This window comes from Mytilus edulis, chromosome 4 (assembly GCF_963676685.1).
Source record: "Mytilus edulis chromosome 4, xbMytEdul2.2, whole genome shotgun sequence".
Taxonomy (NCBI): Eukaryota; Metazoa; Mollusca; class Bivalvia; order Mytilida; family Mytilidae; genus Mytilus; species Mytilus edulis.
In genome coordinates this window covers 60,219,860-60,241,825 of record NC_092347.1, presented here as the reverse complement: position 1 = coordinate 60,241,825, position 21,966 = coordinate 60,219,860, and the positions used below count along the sequence as shown (strand labels likewise).

Here is a 21,966-nt window from a genome sequence, read left to right as displayed (position 1 = left end):
TCATTGGTGTACATACGAAGACACGCCCATATTCATGGAGACTTTTAACTTTCAAAAACAGTGCATGTCGTAAAAAGTGTCCGTTTTCAATTTTTACATAACAATTACAAAATTTAATTGCCATATCAGATTTCATGTAGATTATAGAGTTGTCTTTGGCAAACATAATCCTGCATTTAACATATCTCACAGGTTATAAGGACAGATACATTTGTAAATTATCAGAGCAATTAGTTTTCGCTCAATCTTTTTTTACGACTGTGTTAGGTACGGCATTGGTACAAAGAGACAAGATCTGAAAGTTTAACCTTATGAAAATAAAATCTTGTTATCTGATTCAAAATAGCAAATAAACCCTTGTATATCTTTTGTCTTTTGGACAATGTAAATACTTTATATTGTAAGTACATACATGTTTAACAACATTGATACGTGGAATCCGACATCATTTCATGCTTAAATGTTTCAATCAATAGAAAGTACGGCATACAGTTTTTGAAAGAAACAAATCAGTGTTGTAGATCTCAAAAATAAATATCGGAATCTTGAGTTTTCATACTAAAAGTTGTCTTTTGTGTACAGTTATTTAGTTGTCTTTTGGTCTTTACATTTGTTTTGCCTGTCAGTTTATTTTCAACTTATGAGTTTTGTTCCATTGAAATATTTCGCCTCACTTCTACAAATTAGAAATATTTTGTAAAGAGGATATTAATTTCTCTAAAAATAACATTTAAAAAAAAACAAAAAAACACTATTTGGCTTACATTTTTTTATGTTTTCCTACAACCTTATCCCCAGATAATTGTACTTTTAAGATCAAATCAAACAAAGTTTAATTTTGGACCGCAATTTGGACCAACTTGAAAAACAACAAATAAACCCGAAGAAGATGATAAAAAATAGAAAAATTTTGATAGCATTATATGCCAGATGTAGAGGAGTAACTACTTTCTTATATTATAGTAGAGATGAGTCGCGCTAAAATCTGATACTTTTTCATAGAAGGATTCAAATAAAGGCAACAGTAGTATACCGCTGTTCAATAGATCGATTAAGCAACAACGATTCCAGTTTACAAACCAAACCGAGTGAAACAAAGCAACAGAAGTAACTTTAAAACTACTACAAAAACAAACACCAACATGCATAAAGACGGACTATTTGATAACAACTACCATATCCCTAACATTTACTGGTCACTCTTAAACATTTAGAACTTCTACACTCGTTATATGACGTCAGTGCAAAATTAAGGTTCAGGAAATATCGTTTGATTTAACACTTGCTGATAAGGTAATAGAGTCTGTGCAGTAAACAAAAAACACAGATCATATTATAATAAACGATACAAAAACCTTCTTCATAGAGAGTTGCAATACACTCTTTTAACATTTTACCTATTCAAATTAAATCAATATATAAGTGATGATTTAAGTCAAAAAAGAAAAGTTCTTACTTATACAATATAGTTTTTTTTTTAATCGCTGCTTAATTAATATAGTTTAAAAACGAGTGAACGGTACACGGACAGACGAAATGTGCTTTTTGAATAAAAGCAATAATACATAAACTGACCAATTCAGTAATTGATTTTGCATGTTGTTTTTTTTTTGGTTGTTGTTAGAATTCTTCATTTAACTATTTCGAACAGGGATATACGATTTTGAAATGTCTTGATTTTACGTATCTTTCTCATTGACCTGTTTACTCCATGTCGCATTTTTCTTTTCTTTCTAGATATGATACCAGCTTTGTGCATCTGATATAGTAACATTTTTTTCTCATCATGTATTGAATGTACAGTAGAAATTCGTTAACAGTTCAACAATTGGGATTTAACTAGGTGACGATGAGAAAAACAATATCAACCTAAACCATTTTCAAATAATTCTTCATTGTGTCAATTATGAAAAAGAAGCTCACATTTGTACTGGTAAAGTATTTTACCAAGTTTCGCAATTTCAAGATATTTTTTCTCATTTAATTTTCATCAGTTGAATAGGTAGCACCTTTGTCAATGTAGAAAACTAGAAGAACTTATCCCTTTCAATACAAAACTACATACTATCATCAAAACATATTTCGTTAATGCAATAAAAATAAATCATTAAAAACTTTAAAAGAAAATCTCATTCTTTGCACAAAATTACTTACCTCTTATTTTTGAAAATAAAAGCCATCAAATCCCAATAGAGGAAAAGATTTGTGTTTTAAAGATAACTTTTGGTACATTCCTTATCCAATAGAAATTTTATTTCACCAAAGAAATCATCACTTTGTCTCATCGAATATCATATTACAAAAAAAGTAGATAGCCTCACTGCAGAAAGGGTTGCACCAGAGAAGTTACTATACAATTATTTGCATAATTATACACCTTGAGTTCTATTTTACAGACTAAGCCTTTACAAGCTTTGCTCTATTCTAAAGGAGATTAACGCATGGCTAATACACCGAATTACTTTAATCTTTATAGAATATAAAATTGTGTAGACATTCAAAACTAACACGATCAAATAAACCTCTAACGACCCAACAAAATAATTTTAAGATTGTATCTGTAAGATACTTGATATACAGTTAAACATGAAAATATTAAACGCACGAAAAGCCCTTCTTATCATTTAATTGTCTCTAGAATTGTTAGCTAAAACTATAAAAAAAAAAATGCTTTTGTTTTCTTTCTTTTTTTAGAAATTTATCTTTTCCGTATAAGATTCAACATTAGAAGGAACAGATACAATAGATATTTTAATCTTTTGAAACGCACTGGTTTACGCCCATAGTTAGATGATCTGTCATTATTATTTTAAAGCGTTGATCATGTGCAATTAAATGGAAGCACAGTAATGATAAGACGGACAAGGAGGTCTATGGACAGAATTTTATTTGGCTTCTTTTACTTTTGGTCACAAGCCCACGCGACGAAGGTTATTCAAGAAACAATAGTCGTCTACAGGGACATTGGCATCGTACCTAATCAGTGCATTATTTGTCTCACAATATTTCCATAACTGCAAATAATGTGTCTGTTGTAGACAAGAAATATAAGTCTGTTTAGTAAAATAGAATTAAATATATCAAAATAGGTTATTTTTTTAATATTTTGAATATAGTTAGCATATATTTTCACTCTGTGTTGAATACCCATTTGAGTGTTGGGCTGTTTTCTGCTTTTTGATCAGATTGTTGTTTCTTTGACCTATAATTCATTCTTCGTTTCCATCTCAATTATATGCATAAACTGTGAATAAAAGAAGTTGTGTGTTGTGACAATTAAACAGCGTATTTACCAAAAAATAAATCTGCAAATAAAACCATAAGTTAATTGGAAAATCTACAAAGTAAGGCAACATCAATCAAATTAAAAAAAATTCCATCATAAAATCTAGTTTTTCTACATGGAAGTATCTCCGAACGATCCAATAAGACCACATGGGTAAACCTTTGAAGAATGCAGAAAGAACACATGGAAGATTCTCCATAGACAGCAGTAAGACCAAAAGAGATAATCTTCTTATAAAATACAAGTAGACCACGTGGGTGAATCTCTATAGAATGTAGTAAGACCAAAATGAAAGAATCTTCAAAGACAACATTAAGACTACATAAGATAATCTCCAAAGACAGCAGTAAGACTACATTATAAAATTTCATTGGACAGCAGCAAGACACAATGAGACAATCTTATTATGAAATGCAGCAAATCCACATTGGAGAGTATAAAAAAAGTGCTGCAAGACCATGCAGGAAACGCTTCCTTCAAAGAATGCAATAATATATGTAATAATAACAACTACTTCTAGACACAATTCCTGACGAGTCCATCAAACTGCAGTATTAAAATTTCTACACAAAAGAAAAATCTCTATAGTATCCACTACTAAGAAAACACTTACCCTACAACAAAGTATCAGTGAAGAATCAATTTACATTGTAACCGAAAATCCATATATACTACAAGACCGAATTTATTAAGGAATGACTGTAATATTTTTTCTGTCTATGAAGAAATAACATAAAAAATTTGGTGCACACTGAATAACGCGCGTAGCGAGTTATTTAACAGTGTGCACCACATTTTTTATGTCATTTCTTATAATTTAATTCTAAATTCCATTTTAAACCGTAAAAAATCATGAAAAAACGTTGATGACGTCACGGTCACATGACTAAATTATGTCTATGGGCTCATAACAAAATAACGTCAGCCAATCAGAAGACGTGTTACATCCAAAATTAAATTATTATGAAATATCATTAATACTACAAGACAGAATTCTCAAAAGAAAACACTTACACTGCAGTACAGAATCTTCGAAGAATCATTTGCATTGTGAGAGAGAATCCATGTATACTGCAAGACAGAATCTATATGAAATATCATAAATACTACAAGACAGAATCTATATGGAATCCATTTTTAAAATTCTACAATACAGAATTTCCATAGAATCAATCAAGAATATATGATAACATTTTCATTACTGATCTGAAGACATAATTGATATACAATTCAGTAGGACAAGAAGCGAGAATGTCTATCAAAATTGGGATTGAATCAGACAACTTGATATATTCCCGTACTTTCACAGAGAGTACACTATCTTTGGTTTTTTTTTCTTTTATGTTAGAATGTATCGACTAATATGAATCTTGTAAATGTGATATGTTGTATTTAATTTTCCGTTTATATGGTTAGCGAAAGATCAACCAATTTGTATCAAAAAGCAATTTAACTATGTTAGATATAAATACGACACCTAGGACACGACTTCATTAGACATAATATGATGCCAAGTTTATCGACAGCTACTGTTCGTGTGAAAATATATTAGATTAATAAATGCAGCAGTAGTATACCGGTGTTTATAAGTCATTATCGCCAACATACAACGTAGAACGAAATATTTGGTAACAACTGCAATATGCCTGAATTGGTATTTTTCATTTTAGGAAAAATTACGTTTTTAAAAAAGAGCAGATTCATGTGAAAAGTATTAAGTAATCACAAAACAAAGCAAATTCTTTTCCATATAATTTTATATACTTTTTTAAAAACAGATATGGAGTGCATTATTCAATCTTAGTTAAATTTCTTTTTTCATCAAACAATTTTCAACAGAGGTCAATATTAACAACCTTGTCATTCTTCTTTGTAATGTAATAATTAAACAGTCAGAGAAACATAATCATAATCCTGTTACATATTATATTCTTCGTGCCGTTTACTTACTTGTAAAATATTAAGGAAAGATACAATGCTAATACGTGTTTTATTATGTGGTCAGTGAGTACAATCATTAGGTGCATTAAGTTAATCTTAATCTTATTTTAAATGCTATTAAATGCACAATAGAAATTAGTTTAAAATGTTCTTTGAACATTTAACCCACCTTGTATTTAAAATGTTGTAAACAAGTTCATGATTTTTAGAACGAAGGTAAATAAATATATCAATCACTTTAGCCGTTGTTTTAAATTTTGTTTGATACTTTTAACACATCTTAAGTAAAAAAAAAAGTACCGTACATGACTTACACGTATCGCATTTGTTTTGTGAATATGGCTACTGAAATGTTATACTTATACGAGTTTGTACATACAATATGTTTTGAACTTTTTGAATGCATTATCTTAAATTTGACTTTTTGATTGGGTTTTATATTTTACAAAGAAGGGGATAATAACATAAGCAGTGCCATTTTATCTGCACAAGATAAGATAGTCTCTTCTATGTAGAAATTAAATTTTCGATGACTCTGTGACGTCTTTAATATGGCATATAATAGAAATATTTGAGCAAAAACCTCAAAGTTTACCGATATGTTTTTGGTCAAATCAAATATAACCAACAGTCTAACCCGTTTAACACATCTAACAAATATGTATTTTTTTAAACAATCTCTTGACAGTTTGATTCAGGCAACATATGTTTACAGATGTTCAAATCTAATAAATTGATTAGAAAGACAAATCAGGATAACGAACAAAGTATGAGGGATAAACATAACCCAAAAAGGATTGAGACCGAACAAAAAGTCTGAAAACATTGTAAGTCTTGGTATAAACAGAGAACTGCAGAGCTAAATTATCGAAATATATAAATATGTTTAAACGACGTTCTCTCATGAAAAAAGTTAAAAGAAGGAGTATACATTCTTTGCATTTGTTTTCAAACGTACTTAAATTATTTGTTTATGATAACCGTCGTTTGTTTCGATGGTAAAACTTTCGGTTTTTGATACAAGCCCTTTAAAAGCGAATAATTGGAAAAGGGTATGTGAACTTTTATGTTTTTTAGCAATTTGCATTTAATGCAGACTAAATATGCAGATCTCTAGGGAAACTCTATTCAGGGACCTTGTTTTAAAACTCACTCTAAATACGAACATAACGTAAAAGATAAGTTTACCTTAGTATGTGTACAAAGGACCCCTATGATAATTTACGGATAACAAATTGATACAATGAGTTTCATTAAGTTTTATCAAACTGTAGAGTTTATGAAAAGAGAATTTAAGTATATTAGTATTTAAGAAATAATAATAAAGTTTGAACAATATATAGCTCAATAAATAGTTAACCAACTAATGCATATATCTGTTGATTTAATATCAAGGTTTGTGAATGAACTGGAGATGCTAGCAGCAATATCGCTGATTAATGCTGAAGAAAATGTTATGAACAATATGTTTTAATTTTGATGAGTTGAATGTTGTTAAAATGACATTCCAGATCATTGCGTGCAGAAAAAATGAAATTATAATGAAGCATAGAAAGTTGATCTGATTTTAAATATTATCGATTCTAGATGATTAACTTCTCAATAGAGTGTGCAGTCTTACACGCTCATGAACTGTTATCATTTAGAAAAAGATTAAAGATATGATAGTAAATTGTTGTATAGGTGTCTATTGTTAAGCTGCATAATACATAGTTGCAACATCAAATTATGTCAGTTCCTATTAAGCCACCTATATTAACACTGTTATGTCAAGAAAAGTAAAAAATGCACTTTTCGCATGCATTGAGATCTGTAAAGAATGTACTTAATGCACCATGGACTCTGATAATGTGTTGATGAAAGAGTTTCTGTAGACTTTTTGTCTCCTCCAAAACCTTATTGAGGATATGAAGGGAAACGATTGGGAGACGTAGTGGTAAATATGTGTTATATAGAATACAAATGTGTACTGTGACGAAAATGAAATCCTCTTTGTGCATTAAATGATTTATTGCATGAATAACCAAAGTGTCAGTTATTCATGAGGACTGATATGGCACAATGTTTTTGAGAGATAAATTAGAAAAACATAGATAATAATAATCTGGAAACAACGAAAAAGCGTCATGCAATTCAAGACAAAAATGATGAATGAATTTAATTACTAGTATCCATTACTAGAGGGGCGAAAGATATCAGAGGCACAGTCAAACCCATAGATCGAAAATGAATTGACAATGGCATGCATAAAAAAGAAAAAGACAAACAGACAAACAATAGTACACGGACATAACATAGAAAACTAAAGACTAAGCAACACGAACCTCACCAAAAACTGGTGATGATTTCAGTTGTTTTGAAGTGTAAGCAGATCCTGCTCTACAGGTACATTATATAAGAACATACATCAGCGTTTCGGTTTTCTAAAAGATCACTACTCAGAATATTAAGATAGAACACACAAACTAATAAATGCACAATAGATAAACATTTTTCAGTCATCTATATTTATCTTGCAATAGTTTTGTGTATAATTTGCACTGATCTGTCTCAAGAAAAAAAAAGATGATGGAAGATTTTTCTAACAGTAGATGTTTCATGCAATATATGACTACAGATGTTTGACTGTATAAAGTATACTAGAACACACCCGTGATATCGCGGGTCCGTGACTGAATTAAAGTATATAACTATGCGTAAGCCTTATTTTAGTATTGGAATTGTCATCTGATAAAGTCATGCCCATTATAAGATACACAGTTTTCTCTGCTTTCAAAATCTTTCTGTTTGAACCCGTCGACCTAGAACTTATTAATTATTGGTATTATCAATTATTTGGAAAACAAAAGGTCCTGGAATGGAGTATTTTTTAATCAACAGCATTGTAAATAAAGTTGAATTCTTTTATTCGTTGTTTTACGTCATGCCCGCTAACAAATTGAAACTGTACCTATACGCCTTATTGTAAGTCCAGATTTTTAGTATTCGTATTGTTTCCTTAGAAAGTCTTACTGATTAAAATACTACAACAGGGAACAATTTGACAATGATTGAATTCAGTAGTGTCAACCCTGTGATTATGACCCGTGTATATAGCAAAATCCTAAATACACTGTTTGGTGGTGCGCCTGTCAGATGCGGAACGTACAGATAAGGTAATAGTTAACAGGTGAATATACTATTGGTATTGGTATCGGATTCGACCCGGAACTTGTTAATTATTAGCAATATTGATAATGTGGAAAACAAAAGGGTCTGGACTCTGGAGTAGTGTAATTTTTAATCTACACCATTGTCCTATATTAGTTATATATAAAGTTGAATTCTTTGATTTGTCGTTTTTACCCGATGACGACTGACAAATTAGACCTCGTTATTTTAGTATTATAGATGTGAGGGTAAATCAAATAGAAATAAAATTACTAAGAAGAAACAGGCTGATGTTTTCAAGTGGACATCAAAACCTCATGCGACGAAAGGAAACTGATAGCGCTATGACAAAAACCGAAATACGTAAACAAATAATAATCCAGAAAACAGTACGTAATAAGCAAAAGACTACGCCAAAATTATCTTAGATGCTCCAGAAAGTATATTCAAGTGTCATTTTCTGGATCAGACGTCGTAAGCTAAAACACATAATATGAAACTTACACAGTGTAGCTACAAATATGACGACCATTAACTTGAAAAACGAAATAAAAAGAGCCGGCACATAATTTGGAAATCAGGGTAACACAGTGTAGCTACAAATATGACGACCATTAACTTGAACAACGCAATAAAAAGAGCCGGCACATAATTTGGAAAACAGAGTTTATCTGTGCTCCTAACTACAAGAATCTAGTAGAGATATCTGCATATGTCGATTGAGTAATGCCACAGAAGAAGAAAACAATCAGTACCCCCCTTTTTCAAATATCGAATGTTTATCTTGATCATACAAAGAGTTAGCTATAAGTTGTTTTCACTTCCCCGATTTTCCACCTATAGCCATACCATTCGACTTGGATTGACAAAAAATAATGCACATAATAGCATTAACAAGTGAAGAGTGTCTGTACCATATTAAAGGTTAAACAATCGCTTGACATAAAATAAATAGTCTTCCATAATCTGCTGCATCTCTCTATGGTCGGGTTGTTGTCTCTTTGACACATTCCCCATTTCCATTCTCAATTGCATTCGTCTCTTAACTATGATGAAACAATTATATATATTAAACAAGACATAAAAGAATATAAATGATTATTATTTTGAACGACCAGTTAATGAATTTCTTAAACTTTTCTAACTCAAGCTTTCAACTTGAAGGTGAAGACCACTTCTAAATCCACATTAACATCCTCAATAACTTTGGTAGATACATGTATACTAAATGTATATACGGACTTTGTTAATGAGACAAAGATCTATTCCCACGATGTTACCCCAAGCAAACATTAAGCATGAAAGATCAATATCTTTGTGGTTATTTTAAAACTTTATCTTATTTGTCTTTATTTTATTTATAAATAATCTCAATGTCTTCATAAACAAAAACTAGTGTTGCATCAAAGATACACGTTTGATATAAAATAATTTCAACAGTCATGTCAAATAGTTGTTTAGAAATATAAGCTACGGTTGTTTTTGTTTACCGTTTTAAATTTGCTATCTTATGATGTGTTTCTGTATTGTCATCATGGCATTTTGAAATTTAACATTATCGTTGAACCTTTTCCAATCCTAAATATATGAATAAAATATCCTTAAATTTAGCATAATCTTTTAAAGCAATTTATAGAATAATCAGACATTTTTGGAACTTTTGGATTATAGCTCTTCATCTTTTATATAAGCTTTGGATTTCAAATATTTTGGCCACGAGCATCACTGAAGAGACATGTATTGTCGAAATGCGTATCTGATGCAGAAACATTTGTACCGTTAATGTTATTAAAGTTGTTTTATGAACTACTTCATAAAAAGTAAAATCACAAAAATACTGAATTCAGTGGAAAATCAATTCGGAAAGTCCATAATCACATGGCAAAATCAAATAACAAAACGCATCAAAAACGAATGGACAAGATCTGTCATATTCCTGACTTAGTGCAGGCATTTTCAAATGTAGAATACGAATTAGATGCCTGGCATTGGATACAACAATATCGTACATGACCATATGATGTATGACAGTTCTTTGTAAGGGTATATAAACACATGATGCGAATAGTGTTGTATGGTAAGACCTATATTTATACTTTTCATATGATTTTCAGTACATGAATAAAACAAAAAGACGATAAAAATCTTACTAAAAAGAACTAACAATACCCAGGCAAAAGAAAAAGACAGGTAGAATAATAGTCTACGAAACATAACGTACTGACAAAACTATAATAAGAAACAGAAATCCTATTTAAAACTTTGATTTAAACATAAAAAATTAAAACGGAATTGTGCCTCTAACACAGGAATCGTACAATTTGTCCTTTTAGATCCATGTATTCCATATATGACATTAACATGATCATGATGCCGTTCATAAAACGTTTGATGAGATAATTCAGTTTAGAAAAAAAAAATTAGTAACTTCTTTGTAAGCTGAAACCATTTATCAAATTTTATATACTATTTCTAAAGATATAAGGATATGCGGAGATGTGCTCTGATTGCCAATAAGATCTTGGTTTTGGCATTACTTATCAGTCTGTCATTAGATTGTACAGATTTTAAACATTGTTCAAATATCGTTATTGGAGAATCCGACGATAACGAGTTTTCTGACACGTGAATTGATGTATAATTTGAAATAAAGGCAACAGTAGTATACCGCTGTTCGAACTAGTTTTGGTCTTTATTAAACGTTTTATTCAGTAATGTTAATTCGAGAATTATCTTTAAAAAGAAAATTTTCCTAAATATCTTTATGTATATATACATCACGTAAATGTGAATTAAAAGAGAACAAAATACTTCTGAAGTTTTTTTCCCCATTATATTGAATTATTGTCTGTTTAAGAACAAGAGTTCATGTCTATATGGATATCTGTTTACGCATATATATCGGGATCTCACAATGTACCAATGTTCATAAATAAACAAGGTAATAGTTTCTGCCGTGGTTAAGGTAGACAAAAGCAAAGAATATTAGATGGATTCACAATTAAGCATGGGTATAAATTCTGCTAACCGACTAAAATAATTTTTCTAACTGAATTAGTGAGTATTTAATTACTAATTAATCAGCCCATAAAAGTATTTAATTCCGAAGAGTGATATGTGAAACTGCAGATTATAATATCTCGACCAATATCGAAAAAAGCCCTAGGTTACAGACTGATAAATTCTTTATTTGATATGTTTGTTTGAAACTTTACATTAATCTATGTCTCTTGCAGATCCAAATAGCTATACATAGAAGATAACAAAATGCCAGAGGCTCCATTGACAAACTTGGACCAGGTGGGTATATGCTAGGAGTGTATGTGATAAGCAAAAACATTAAGATGGTTATCAATTAAACAGGCATCTCAAAGGAAATTTAATATGCATGAAATATTATATTTGATATCATATTTAAAAGTTATAAATTGAGGTGGTATAAAATTACCAAAGCGATTATATAATTGGTTTACTTGGCAAAAATATGAATATCAAATTGCAATGTCATTAAATGATATCGGTGATAAAGTGTCAGAATATTTCATTTCACATATAGATAGAACTGTGTACTAATTGTTTAGGTATGTTTTACCATTGGTTTCAGAGGAATATAAATATTGCATACTTCATCACCAAAAAAAGCAAATATGGTCCTTTAATAGCACATAATATTAGTTTGAAAGTAGTTGTAAGTCGATTGTCATTGAATATCTCAGTAAAGCCCAAAAGTTGCATTTCTGTAAATATAGATAATGTAATTTCCCAAATGAACTCCTTTTGCTGCCAAAACTGTACCACTTTTACGCTGAAGTTTGGAAAAAAATATATCTTTGAATGGAAGGCTGATATGAACTCCTATTTTTTCAAAGGTTAATATAAGGCTGTGCGAAATATTTTCAACATTTATATGCCTGAACTTCTAAGAGTTCTTGAATTCTGTACCTACCACTACATTAACTATTAATATTCCTAAGTTATGTTGTATGTGACGATACATAGAGATCATGTCTGGAAACCCGTACGAATTCAAAACAAACTATATATGAATAATATATATCTCCCCAAAAAAGGCGTGGTTTGTGAAACAGTGTAACATAAAAAAGTTTTGAATAGGAATATATATCACAAGTTGGTCCAGGAAACGTCATTATTCTTTTTTTTTAAGGAATATGCTTGCAAATAGCTTTAACTATGCATAAAACACGATATGGAGAAGATGCCAATCAGACAATAACAAACCCCAATTTTGTTTTTTGTCCATAGATTTACGAGTTTTGAACAGCGGTATACTACTATTGCCTTTATAAAACACCATACATTTTTTCACCAAAAAGATTTACATAGGGTTTTCACTGTCAGAAAGAGTAAAAAAGTATAGGATTTGAGTGAGACTTTAAAAGATATACCAAATTACTAATGACAACTTGATGATACAATCCTGGTACCTTTGATAACTAATTAAGAATGTTCTCTCCTCTGTTTCAAAATAACAAGATTTTTGAAAGACTATTATAAAGCAATTGTTAACAAATATAAGAACTGAAAAGCAAAAACAAATAAAGGTCTGTGTGCTGTTTTTTGAGTTATCGGACATTGAAAATTTTGCAGGAAATGATTCTCTCTAGTTTTTTCATACATATAACACTGACATCTTTTTCTTCTTTTTTTCAAACACTATGAAACAATAATAAGGTTATTAAATGATTTTTAAGTATGACTTTTAAAACTATATGTAGGAAGAGGTTGAAAAAAAAGTAAAGGTAAGTAGGCCAAATTTTGAATGGCCCTACATGTATAACACAAAGGATTCCAAATATCTGGCAAGTTTAGAAAAACAAAAGGAGCGAAAATATAAGACAAACAATGAAAAAGTTCCTAACTTTGGACTGTGAAAAAAAATAGTTTCTTAAATTTCAACTGTCTATCTTTCATATTCATCGATTGCATTACAGAGTTTAAAGGTACATTAAAAAGAAAGTACACTAAATCATTGAAAACATATCTCCAAATATAATACCGGTAAATTAACAACCAGACATAAGTAAAAACCAAAACATTGAAACAAACAAAATTGCCATCATAGAACGCTTGCAGTTGCTGACGCAAGCTCAAAGTACGACCCTTTTTAAATAGCAACCTTTATCTTATATCCAACGTCATGGTAATGTTATCTTATAAGACACTACTATGAAACTGAAGTTCATATTCCCTCAGCGTTCCTGATGAGGTTAATCTAGATAACCGCGTCGGACATTCGGAAAGTGGTGTTGTTTTTATTTACCCAATAAGGGTATCATCGTCTCAGAAGTCAATGCTTCGGTACTGACATAGTACCTTATATGATCGTCACTGATGAGTCTTATGTAGACGAAACGCGCGTCTGGCGTACTAAATTATAATTCCAAGTTGATAAAATAAGAAATTAGAGTTCCAACTATATCAGACAAAATTGATTTGAGATGAATTTGGCTATTCTTTTAGTGTTCTTTTGGTCATTAAGCTTGTAAATTTTCTACATTTGTTTCTTTTAAATAATTGGGTTTCTAACGATCAGTTTTGAGCGTTCCTTATAAATAATAACCGCTTCGGATGCATGAAATTTATGATGTATCGTTTTCATTTATTAAATATGCTTGTTAGGATAATTCATATTTGTTATTTATTTTCAAAGATGTGAAAATCTTGTTTTACCCACCTTCAGTTTGGATATCAGTTCTAATTAGATACAACATTCAAATGTATATCTTAAACTGTAAATCATCACATTTCAACACATGTTTATTTTATTGTGGATAACAATAGGTTCCGTGAACAATACCTTGTTGACAGAACCCGATAAGAAGACAATGTTCAGTTAAGATCATAAATTACCCACACTGGTACATTGTTATTAAACAATTAATAGTTTATAAGTCAAATCAAGACTTTAAACATGAAATCTTTTGTTTGAGGTGGAAGCGAAAGAGCTATTGTCAAGGGAGACAATACCCCTAAATTGATGATATATTATGATTAGGCAGGTATTTGTGCTATTGTTATGGTATATCAGGTGTTACTCTATCGAATTATTGGTGTTGCTTCATTTAACAATTATACATGCTTTAGAAAGAAGTGATTATTTTATGTATTGGCAAGCAATTTGTAATGATATGTAAAGTTGGCATTTCATCAAATTTGCATTATGTATACGTAATTATCACGTTTATGCAATGAATAAATAAATTTGTGATGCAGATTCGTAGCGAGCATATTATTTGAACATTTACTTATTGTAATTCTTTAAAAAGAATAATGCACAACATTAAATGATGACCGATTTTTAACCGTAACTATTTGCACAGTATTGAATAAGTAAAGTACACCTTTTGAGGTTTTACAAAGAGGTCGGGCCGATTTTCCCTGTAATTGATGGATTCACATGGTCAAAATTAAAAAAGTTGTTAAAATATATTATATTCTGGTATCTAATCGTTTATATAATTTTGTTATACACATTTTGAACTATTTTACATATTTCAATGAAGCAAAAATGTTTTTTCAACATGGGCAATTGCTGTTAATGATAATATTGCAAATTTTACATGTTCAGTGGCATTTGGCAACGAAAGACGACTGTTACCATTATGAATTAATTTTTATTGGGATGTCGGTCTGTACCAATCGCGAATTTGAGGTTTGAAGAAGGAATACGTTATGGTCGCCTAAAGTTCTATCCATAATTTAAACCTTCAATTTATTCTGTCCAACATTGTGAACTATATAAGCAAAATTTCTTGACGTATTTATTTAGCTGTTTATTTGTGCATATGTGTATTCTGTCAAAGCAATGAGAACTATAATGCAAATGAAATCACTAAAAAATGAAAACTTTACCACAACTTGATTTAATTCAAATGTTAATATAGCTGCTTGCATAGAACGTAAACAGAAAAAAATATTCGTTGTTTTGATTAGTGTTTCCCAGTCAATCTTTTTATTTTCCTGAACCAGAAAAACTAAACAAGACGGAAGGAATGATTTATTTGGAAATGTGGAAATAGGAAACACACAATAAACAACAATATTAAACAATCATTATTCATTTAAAATCTTATAAAATGGAAGTGTCCATGGTAGTATTAAATAACAAAATGCCTTGGAAATGGAAATTTGACAACGTATGATGATGTCGTTCTGTCTACAACCGGAAGTTGTTTATTTTGTTAGTAAATACAAATCATGGCGGTAAAATTTCAATGTATTGATATATGCATCAAAAAGAATATCAAACAAAAGATTAAAACACAATACATCTGTTAAAGTGTCACACTGTTACTTGCCTTAAAAAGAAGGAATGGAAATTTCTGAAAAATATACGAGTAAATAAATACTCCTTCGTCTCACTTCACACATTACAATCATTAACTCATGAAGTTATCTACAGCGCCTTGTTTTTTAATTTGTTTCGTCAATATATACAAATGTATCTCTTTAAAGACAATCAACTATTAAATGCTCAGTCAAAAACTTAAACGACCGTTTCAGATCAAATCTTTTAACACAGTAGCCTTTAAGTTTGATTTAACAGGAATGTAATATTTTAACACATGGACAGTCACATGGAGGTCGTTTTAGGAAGAATAGAAATAATGATATTGCATTTTAATTAGTTCAACAATTTGTTGATCTTGAAGATGTCACATACACAACACATTAAACCAGGTGTAAACTGTAAAATGACGTTACTAAACTGACTCAAAGAAAACAATTGTTTTCAAATGTACAGAATTTATACCTGATTTACTTGCAAATTAATTGTATGAAAGATAATATGAATAAAACTATAGTTTTGGTCTAATTGCTGATGACAGTATTTTGATTGGTAATCGGTGAAACATTTATAACACATTAAATACGGTGACCGACATCGGTATAAAGACATTATGAAGAAAGCTTTTTTCCCATAATATTTATCCAATTTTGCAATATAAAAACTTTTGATATCCCTACGCTTTTTACTACTTTACACCAAGCTCAATTGAAATATCTGGTTCATTGTCTTATCAAACAGAGCCAGTTCAGGACATTCGAACTCATGTTAAAAATAAACTAACAACACCATTATGAAGAAAAAAAGAAAAGCAACAGCATACAAAAAACACCATTGAAAACTAAACGATTCTGACAACCTTGAATACAATTAACAATGTCACCAAAGATGTTAACATCGAAAAGCTAGACTTTTTTTATAATCATCATATTTGTTGAGTTTGATGGGTAGAAATTGTGAATCCCTACTGAGAGACTTGTTTATTATATCTAGATGAAACATAATTCAAACAGAACATTCGTTGACAAAAATGAAAAATAAAAAATAAAAAGCATCTTGCAATGTTCTTTAATTTAGATTGTATATACTGAATAATCTCAACTTCTCAATTATCCCAGTGGACAGGCGATTAAGTAACTACCATAATTAAAGAATCTGTTTAATTGTTTTTTGGTTTCTATGATATTAGCATAGATATACGACTTTAAACTAGAATATATGTGAAACACGTGATTATTCAAGTCTCCAATAGTCAACTTCCCTTTTCCTAGCAAACATATTTCCTCTCCCCAATCACGTGGTGTTTACGTATCTCTTTATAAGAACGTTACACTCGTGCATGTTTACACCAAACAGAACTTCTTTACAGGGATGTACCCCTTACAAAAACCGTTTCAAAAGAGTCATAGTGAAGAACGACTGAAATCAACGCTTCATAACAGTTACGGTCACCATCACGAAATAGTATACCGATACGATGAGTGAATGTAGGATATTTGATTCTAAGCAAGAAATGCTTACCAGGTCAATAACCTTAGTCTTTCACCTTTTGGAGTTACATCTCTTTATTATTTGAATTCCCTTTGGTGTGTGCTTTTGAAAATATGTAAAAGAATGCATTACATTCTGATACGACGAACTGGAACTAGAATGACCACCATGCCAATTTATCGTGGTAGTGTTGTTTTGTACTCATGAACAACGTTAGAGACGACAAACACATTAACATTGAATCAAAAAAACTATAAAAAAAAACGGAATAAGCAGATCGCTGTAGTCATTTATGTCTAAAAGTGTGCCAACCTATCCGGTTGTTTTCTGTAATTACTTAATACTTCAGTTTTATCATGTATATCTTTTATATAGTCGTATTATAAAATTTACTGTTTGCCAATGTATAAATTATTCTAAATAATAGGGATGTTCTGGTCCCAAACAGAAAACCCTGGCCGTTTTTGGGCCAATTATTTTGAACTTTTGGTCTTCGATTCTGTTCAACTTTGTACTTGGCTTTCAAACTTTTGTATCTGGGCGTCACTAGTAAGTCTTGTGTGGACAAAACGCACTTCTGGTGTATTAAATTTTAAACCTGGTGCCTTTTGTTAGCTATCATTCGTGTGTTTCTTTGTCAAATATGTTCACCTATGTATTTGTATTTTAATCCTGTAATGTTGTGTTGTCATTGTAATGTTATATTTAACATGGCAATTAAAGAGGGAGGTTTGGCATGCCACAAAACCAGGTTCAACCCACCATTTTTTTTATAAAATGCCCTGTACCATGTCAGGAAAATGGCCATTGTTACATTATAGTTAGTTTCTGTGTGTGTTACATTTCGCTGTTGTGTTGTAGTTCTCTTATATTTGATACGTTTCCCTCAGTTTTAGTTTGTAACCCGGATTTGTTTTTTCTCTATCGAATTATGAATTTTGAACAGCGGTATACTACTGTTGCCTTTATTTATAACATTTGCGTTTCTCAAAGCCTGGAAACCAAAAAAAAAACATTATTTCTTTATTTCGGATCTAAACATGCTATGCGCTAATTTAGTACTAGCGTCAAGAGAGTCACAAGGAAATGGTTAGACGGCAGCAATGAACCGACAAATATATATCAGTTACATTTGGTTTTCTAAAATAGATTAGAGCTTTTGAATTAAAAGAGTGGCATATAAGAGTAGAACACAAGAATAGACAAAAATGACATAAACTTTATCATAGGCAAATACATGAACTGTCAAATAAGGTATGATATATGTCTTGTGGTTGTTAAATCACAATCATTAAGGACAATAAATTAAATTATAAGTCGTTTAAATTAATGGATAAATAATCCATTCAGGGGGAGCTGTTAACTATATAGACCAATGTACATAGAGGTCAAATAGCTTGACTTCAACACCTGTAATTGTGATGAACATGGAAACTAACAGCATAAAATATTATATTCAATAGGCAGATAGCTCGTGAACAAAGTTTCAAATAACCCCCTGTGCAATCTGTTATCGTATATCTTAGTCTATTGTGAAACTGGGTAGAGGTGATATAGTGTGTGGTGATCTTTTACCAACATCAGGAGATAAATACATGTTCATTTTAATAACGTAGCATTTGTTTAATCTGCCTTTGTTCCAAATCTGATAGACATTGACACATTAAACTGCATTAAACATTTTAATATTTGGCCCACAAAGATAAATATAAAAGACATCAATTTTGTTTGAAGTATTCTTTTATATAATTTTTATTTCATTGGTTAACTTATACCTTCATTATCACTGGACTAGTATATATTTGTTTAGGGGCCAGCTGAAGGACGCCTCCGGCTGCGGGAATTTCTCGCTACATTGAAGACCTGTTGGTGACCCTCTGCTGTTGTTTTTTATTTGGTCGGGTTGTTGTCTCTTTGACACATTCCCCATTTCCATTCTCAATTTTACTCTTTGTTCTCTTCTGCTTATCTTCTATAGCAGCATTGATGATTTACTTGCTTGTATCTAAACTGGCAGAAGATTTGTGTTATTTGATTACTAATTACGAAATAACGATCCGAGCATGACCTATGAACATCTGTAAACTAATGTTGCCTTAATCTACATATATATTCGTACTATGTGATTTCGCCAAATGATTAATAGCTATCATCATTATATAATTTACCGTTAAAAGAATGTATCTTATCCTCAAAGACCTATCCAATAAGTGGTGTAACATTAAATACCAGCTACGGTATAAGAAGTTTGAAAAGTTTAAAGGACGTTTTACGAACTAGACAATATAAACGAAAACAAATCCCAAGAGATTTCAAAATCAAAAACTAAGAGGGCACTAGACAATTCAAAACAAAGACATAAAAAAGAGATAGAAAAACTGAAATGAAAAGGACCCATTTATAAATGACACAAAATCAAAACCAAGACGAAAAAACGGATCCGAGATCCAAAATTAATACGATACACTACGGAAAAAACCCAACAAGACAAGTGGACGGTTGCCATTTGATTGGGAACTTTCATTTTTGAATTTTCTTAGGAGTTCAGTATTTTTGTGATTTTACATTCGCTGATGAGAAGCGAGGTATAGCACAATCCTTTTTGAAACAACTATAATAGTATTATTTTCTATTGCAATTTTCATATTCGTCAGCATGGTGTTTAAATAGTTTTTCTATCTTAAATACTGTTGATATGCTGGACTCCTTATACATTGTAACGATTGCAACATTCATAAAACTCAAACCTTTTTATTTAATCATTTTCATAACATGACTTGGCTAAATTATACCTTTATGAACAAAAACATATCGCTATATTTGTCTATTATGTTTAATTTTATATACACGTGTCAGCTGAATGTAATTATTCAGTGCTATCAATTCAAACAATTTTGAATATCAAATGAACCATAATCGTGTGAAAAAAATAAACAGGTCATATGCATTTCAAAAGCAGCTTAACATGTTTATCTAGTTTTGATCGATTGTTTTTTATTTCAAGAACTTTATACATGTAATAAAAGAATTAGGTAATTCGTGTTAATACCGACATACCGAATTGACTTCTACTACCAACTACAACAGGAAAGGTATCGCTTACCTTACTTTTTTATTTTTATGTTGTGTGTGTGTTTGAAAGAGAGAGAGAGAGAGAGAGAGAGAGAGAGAGAGAGAATGTAATGTTCCGATAAATGAATCTGTTTTCGACATCAAATTATTATAGAGTATGTTTTCGTTGTACTGTTGTAAAGTTGCGCTTTAAAGACGTTAATGACATAAAAAAAAATTATAGACAATTTGTGGATACTCTTTACACACAACAATAAAACGTTGGTTATTTTGGACTCTATCTTACATATCTTAAGTATCAAATAAACGAAAGGTTGTCCACATCTACCTAAAAGGTATATAGGGCATTTAGCATATAAATTAAACCTCTTACTTTGCACACATTAAATGACTTATCATATAATGGTCTGTTGCTAAACAAAATTTGGCAAGATCTATGAGACTATGAACTATAGCCATAGGCAAATGAACAGATGTAAACATATGTTTTGGTCTTTGATGTTACCGATTTTAATTACTCTGGTTTTAATTAAAAGTTTTTCACTGGTGTTTTTAAGTGATCTTAATCTGCACAATAATCCAATTACAGATATGCATGAATTAAAATTATAAGTTCTGAAATGTATATATTATATGTGCTCGGTTGTAAAGAACGAATGACTTAAGAATTATGATAATACTGTAACCAGATATGACACTTGATAAAGTTCCAAATGACACTATGACAATATGTATGCATATATTTATTTTTTAAAAATACCAATTTTTATCAAAAGTGTTTAAGCATGTAAATTGAGAGTTAATGAACCTTTTGACTTTATTAACAAACTATCTGATACTGTTGAGACTTCGGATATATATGATAATATATAATTACATAATATGTGGAACAAATAATTTCAAAACTCTAGAACAAATTAAGTTAGTAGCAATGTGTTGATACATCTTGCTGATTACAGTAAATCATCCCTGTAATTACTGGTAAATTAGTTTTAAAAAAAACCTTCAAAAAAGTGGGAGAATGAAATTACAGTAAAAGAAATAATTAAACAGAAAAAGTTCAACGTAAGACATAATAAGAGACAGCACAAGTCTAAATAAAGGAACCCCCTACTTCAAATAAAAACAAAACCAATCAAAACCGTGACAAACGGTGCTTAAGTTTAAAATAAATACTGCCTAAATTGTTTTTATTACTACAAAATCTACAAAAGAATAACTCTTCCTACCAAAAGTAAACCAACTTTGAACTGAATCGGATATTTTGATCTAAACAGCTCTTAAAAAAAATAAACACTAGATTATCAAGTAATTGTCAAACATTCCGTTTACTAAACTGGTCGACTGTGGTAAATACACCTTATCACTATTTGTCAACCATTACTGGATATCACACAGGTTCCCGTAAAATTTTGACGTCACAAAACAAAACATCTGACACCACAATGGAAAAGTGATTGTTGAATGCGTCAAAAGTTCAAGCGGGTCAGCCGGGATTAGCGATAAGGTGTGTTACTTATTGATTATACTTTCGCTTGCAGACAATTTAGATAGTTTCAATTCATGTTACTACTGTTCAGTTGGAGGATTCTAAAAAGACTTATTCAAGCTACCAGTCATATAATTTTTGTATGAAATTCGCTTTTCGTCTACATTGACGCTCGAATAAAAAAAGTTAAAAGGCCAAATAAAGTACGAAGTTGAAGAGCATGGCGAA

General features: G+C 30.6%; 1 protein-coding gene across 2 annotated transcripts in view; it reads right to left on the bottom strand.

Annotated features, from left to right (window-relative positions):
* LOC139521936 (bone morphogenetic protein 1-like) overlaps positions 1–15,921 on the bottom strand; it is a 36,220-nt gene extending 20,299 nt beyond the window's left edge. Inside the window, exon 1 of one of the 2 annotated variants that reach the window (XM_071315699.1) lies at positions 15,697–15,921. Coding sequence is in view for 1 of the 2 variants with exons in the window: in XM_071315698.1 (XP_071171799.1) it covers positions 2,155–2,180 (26 nt within the window). In the remaining variant the exon portion in view is untranslated. Of the gene's footprint in view, positions 1–2,154; positions 2,492–15,696 lie in introns of those variants that run through there. The other variant, XM_071315698.1, reaches the window with a different exon arrangement.
* Between the last annotated feature and the right edge of the window lie 6,045 nt (positions 15,922–21,966).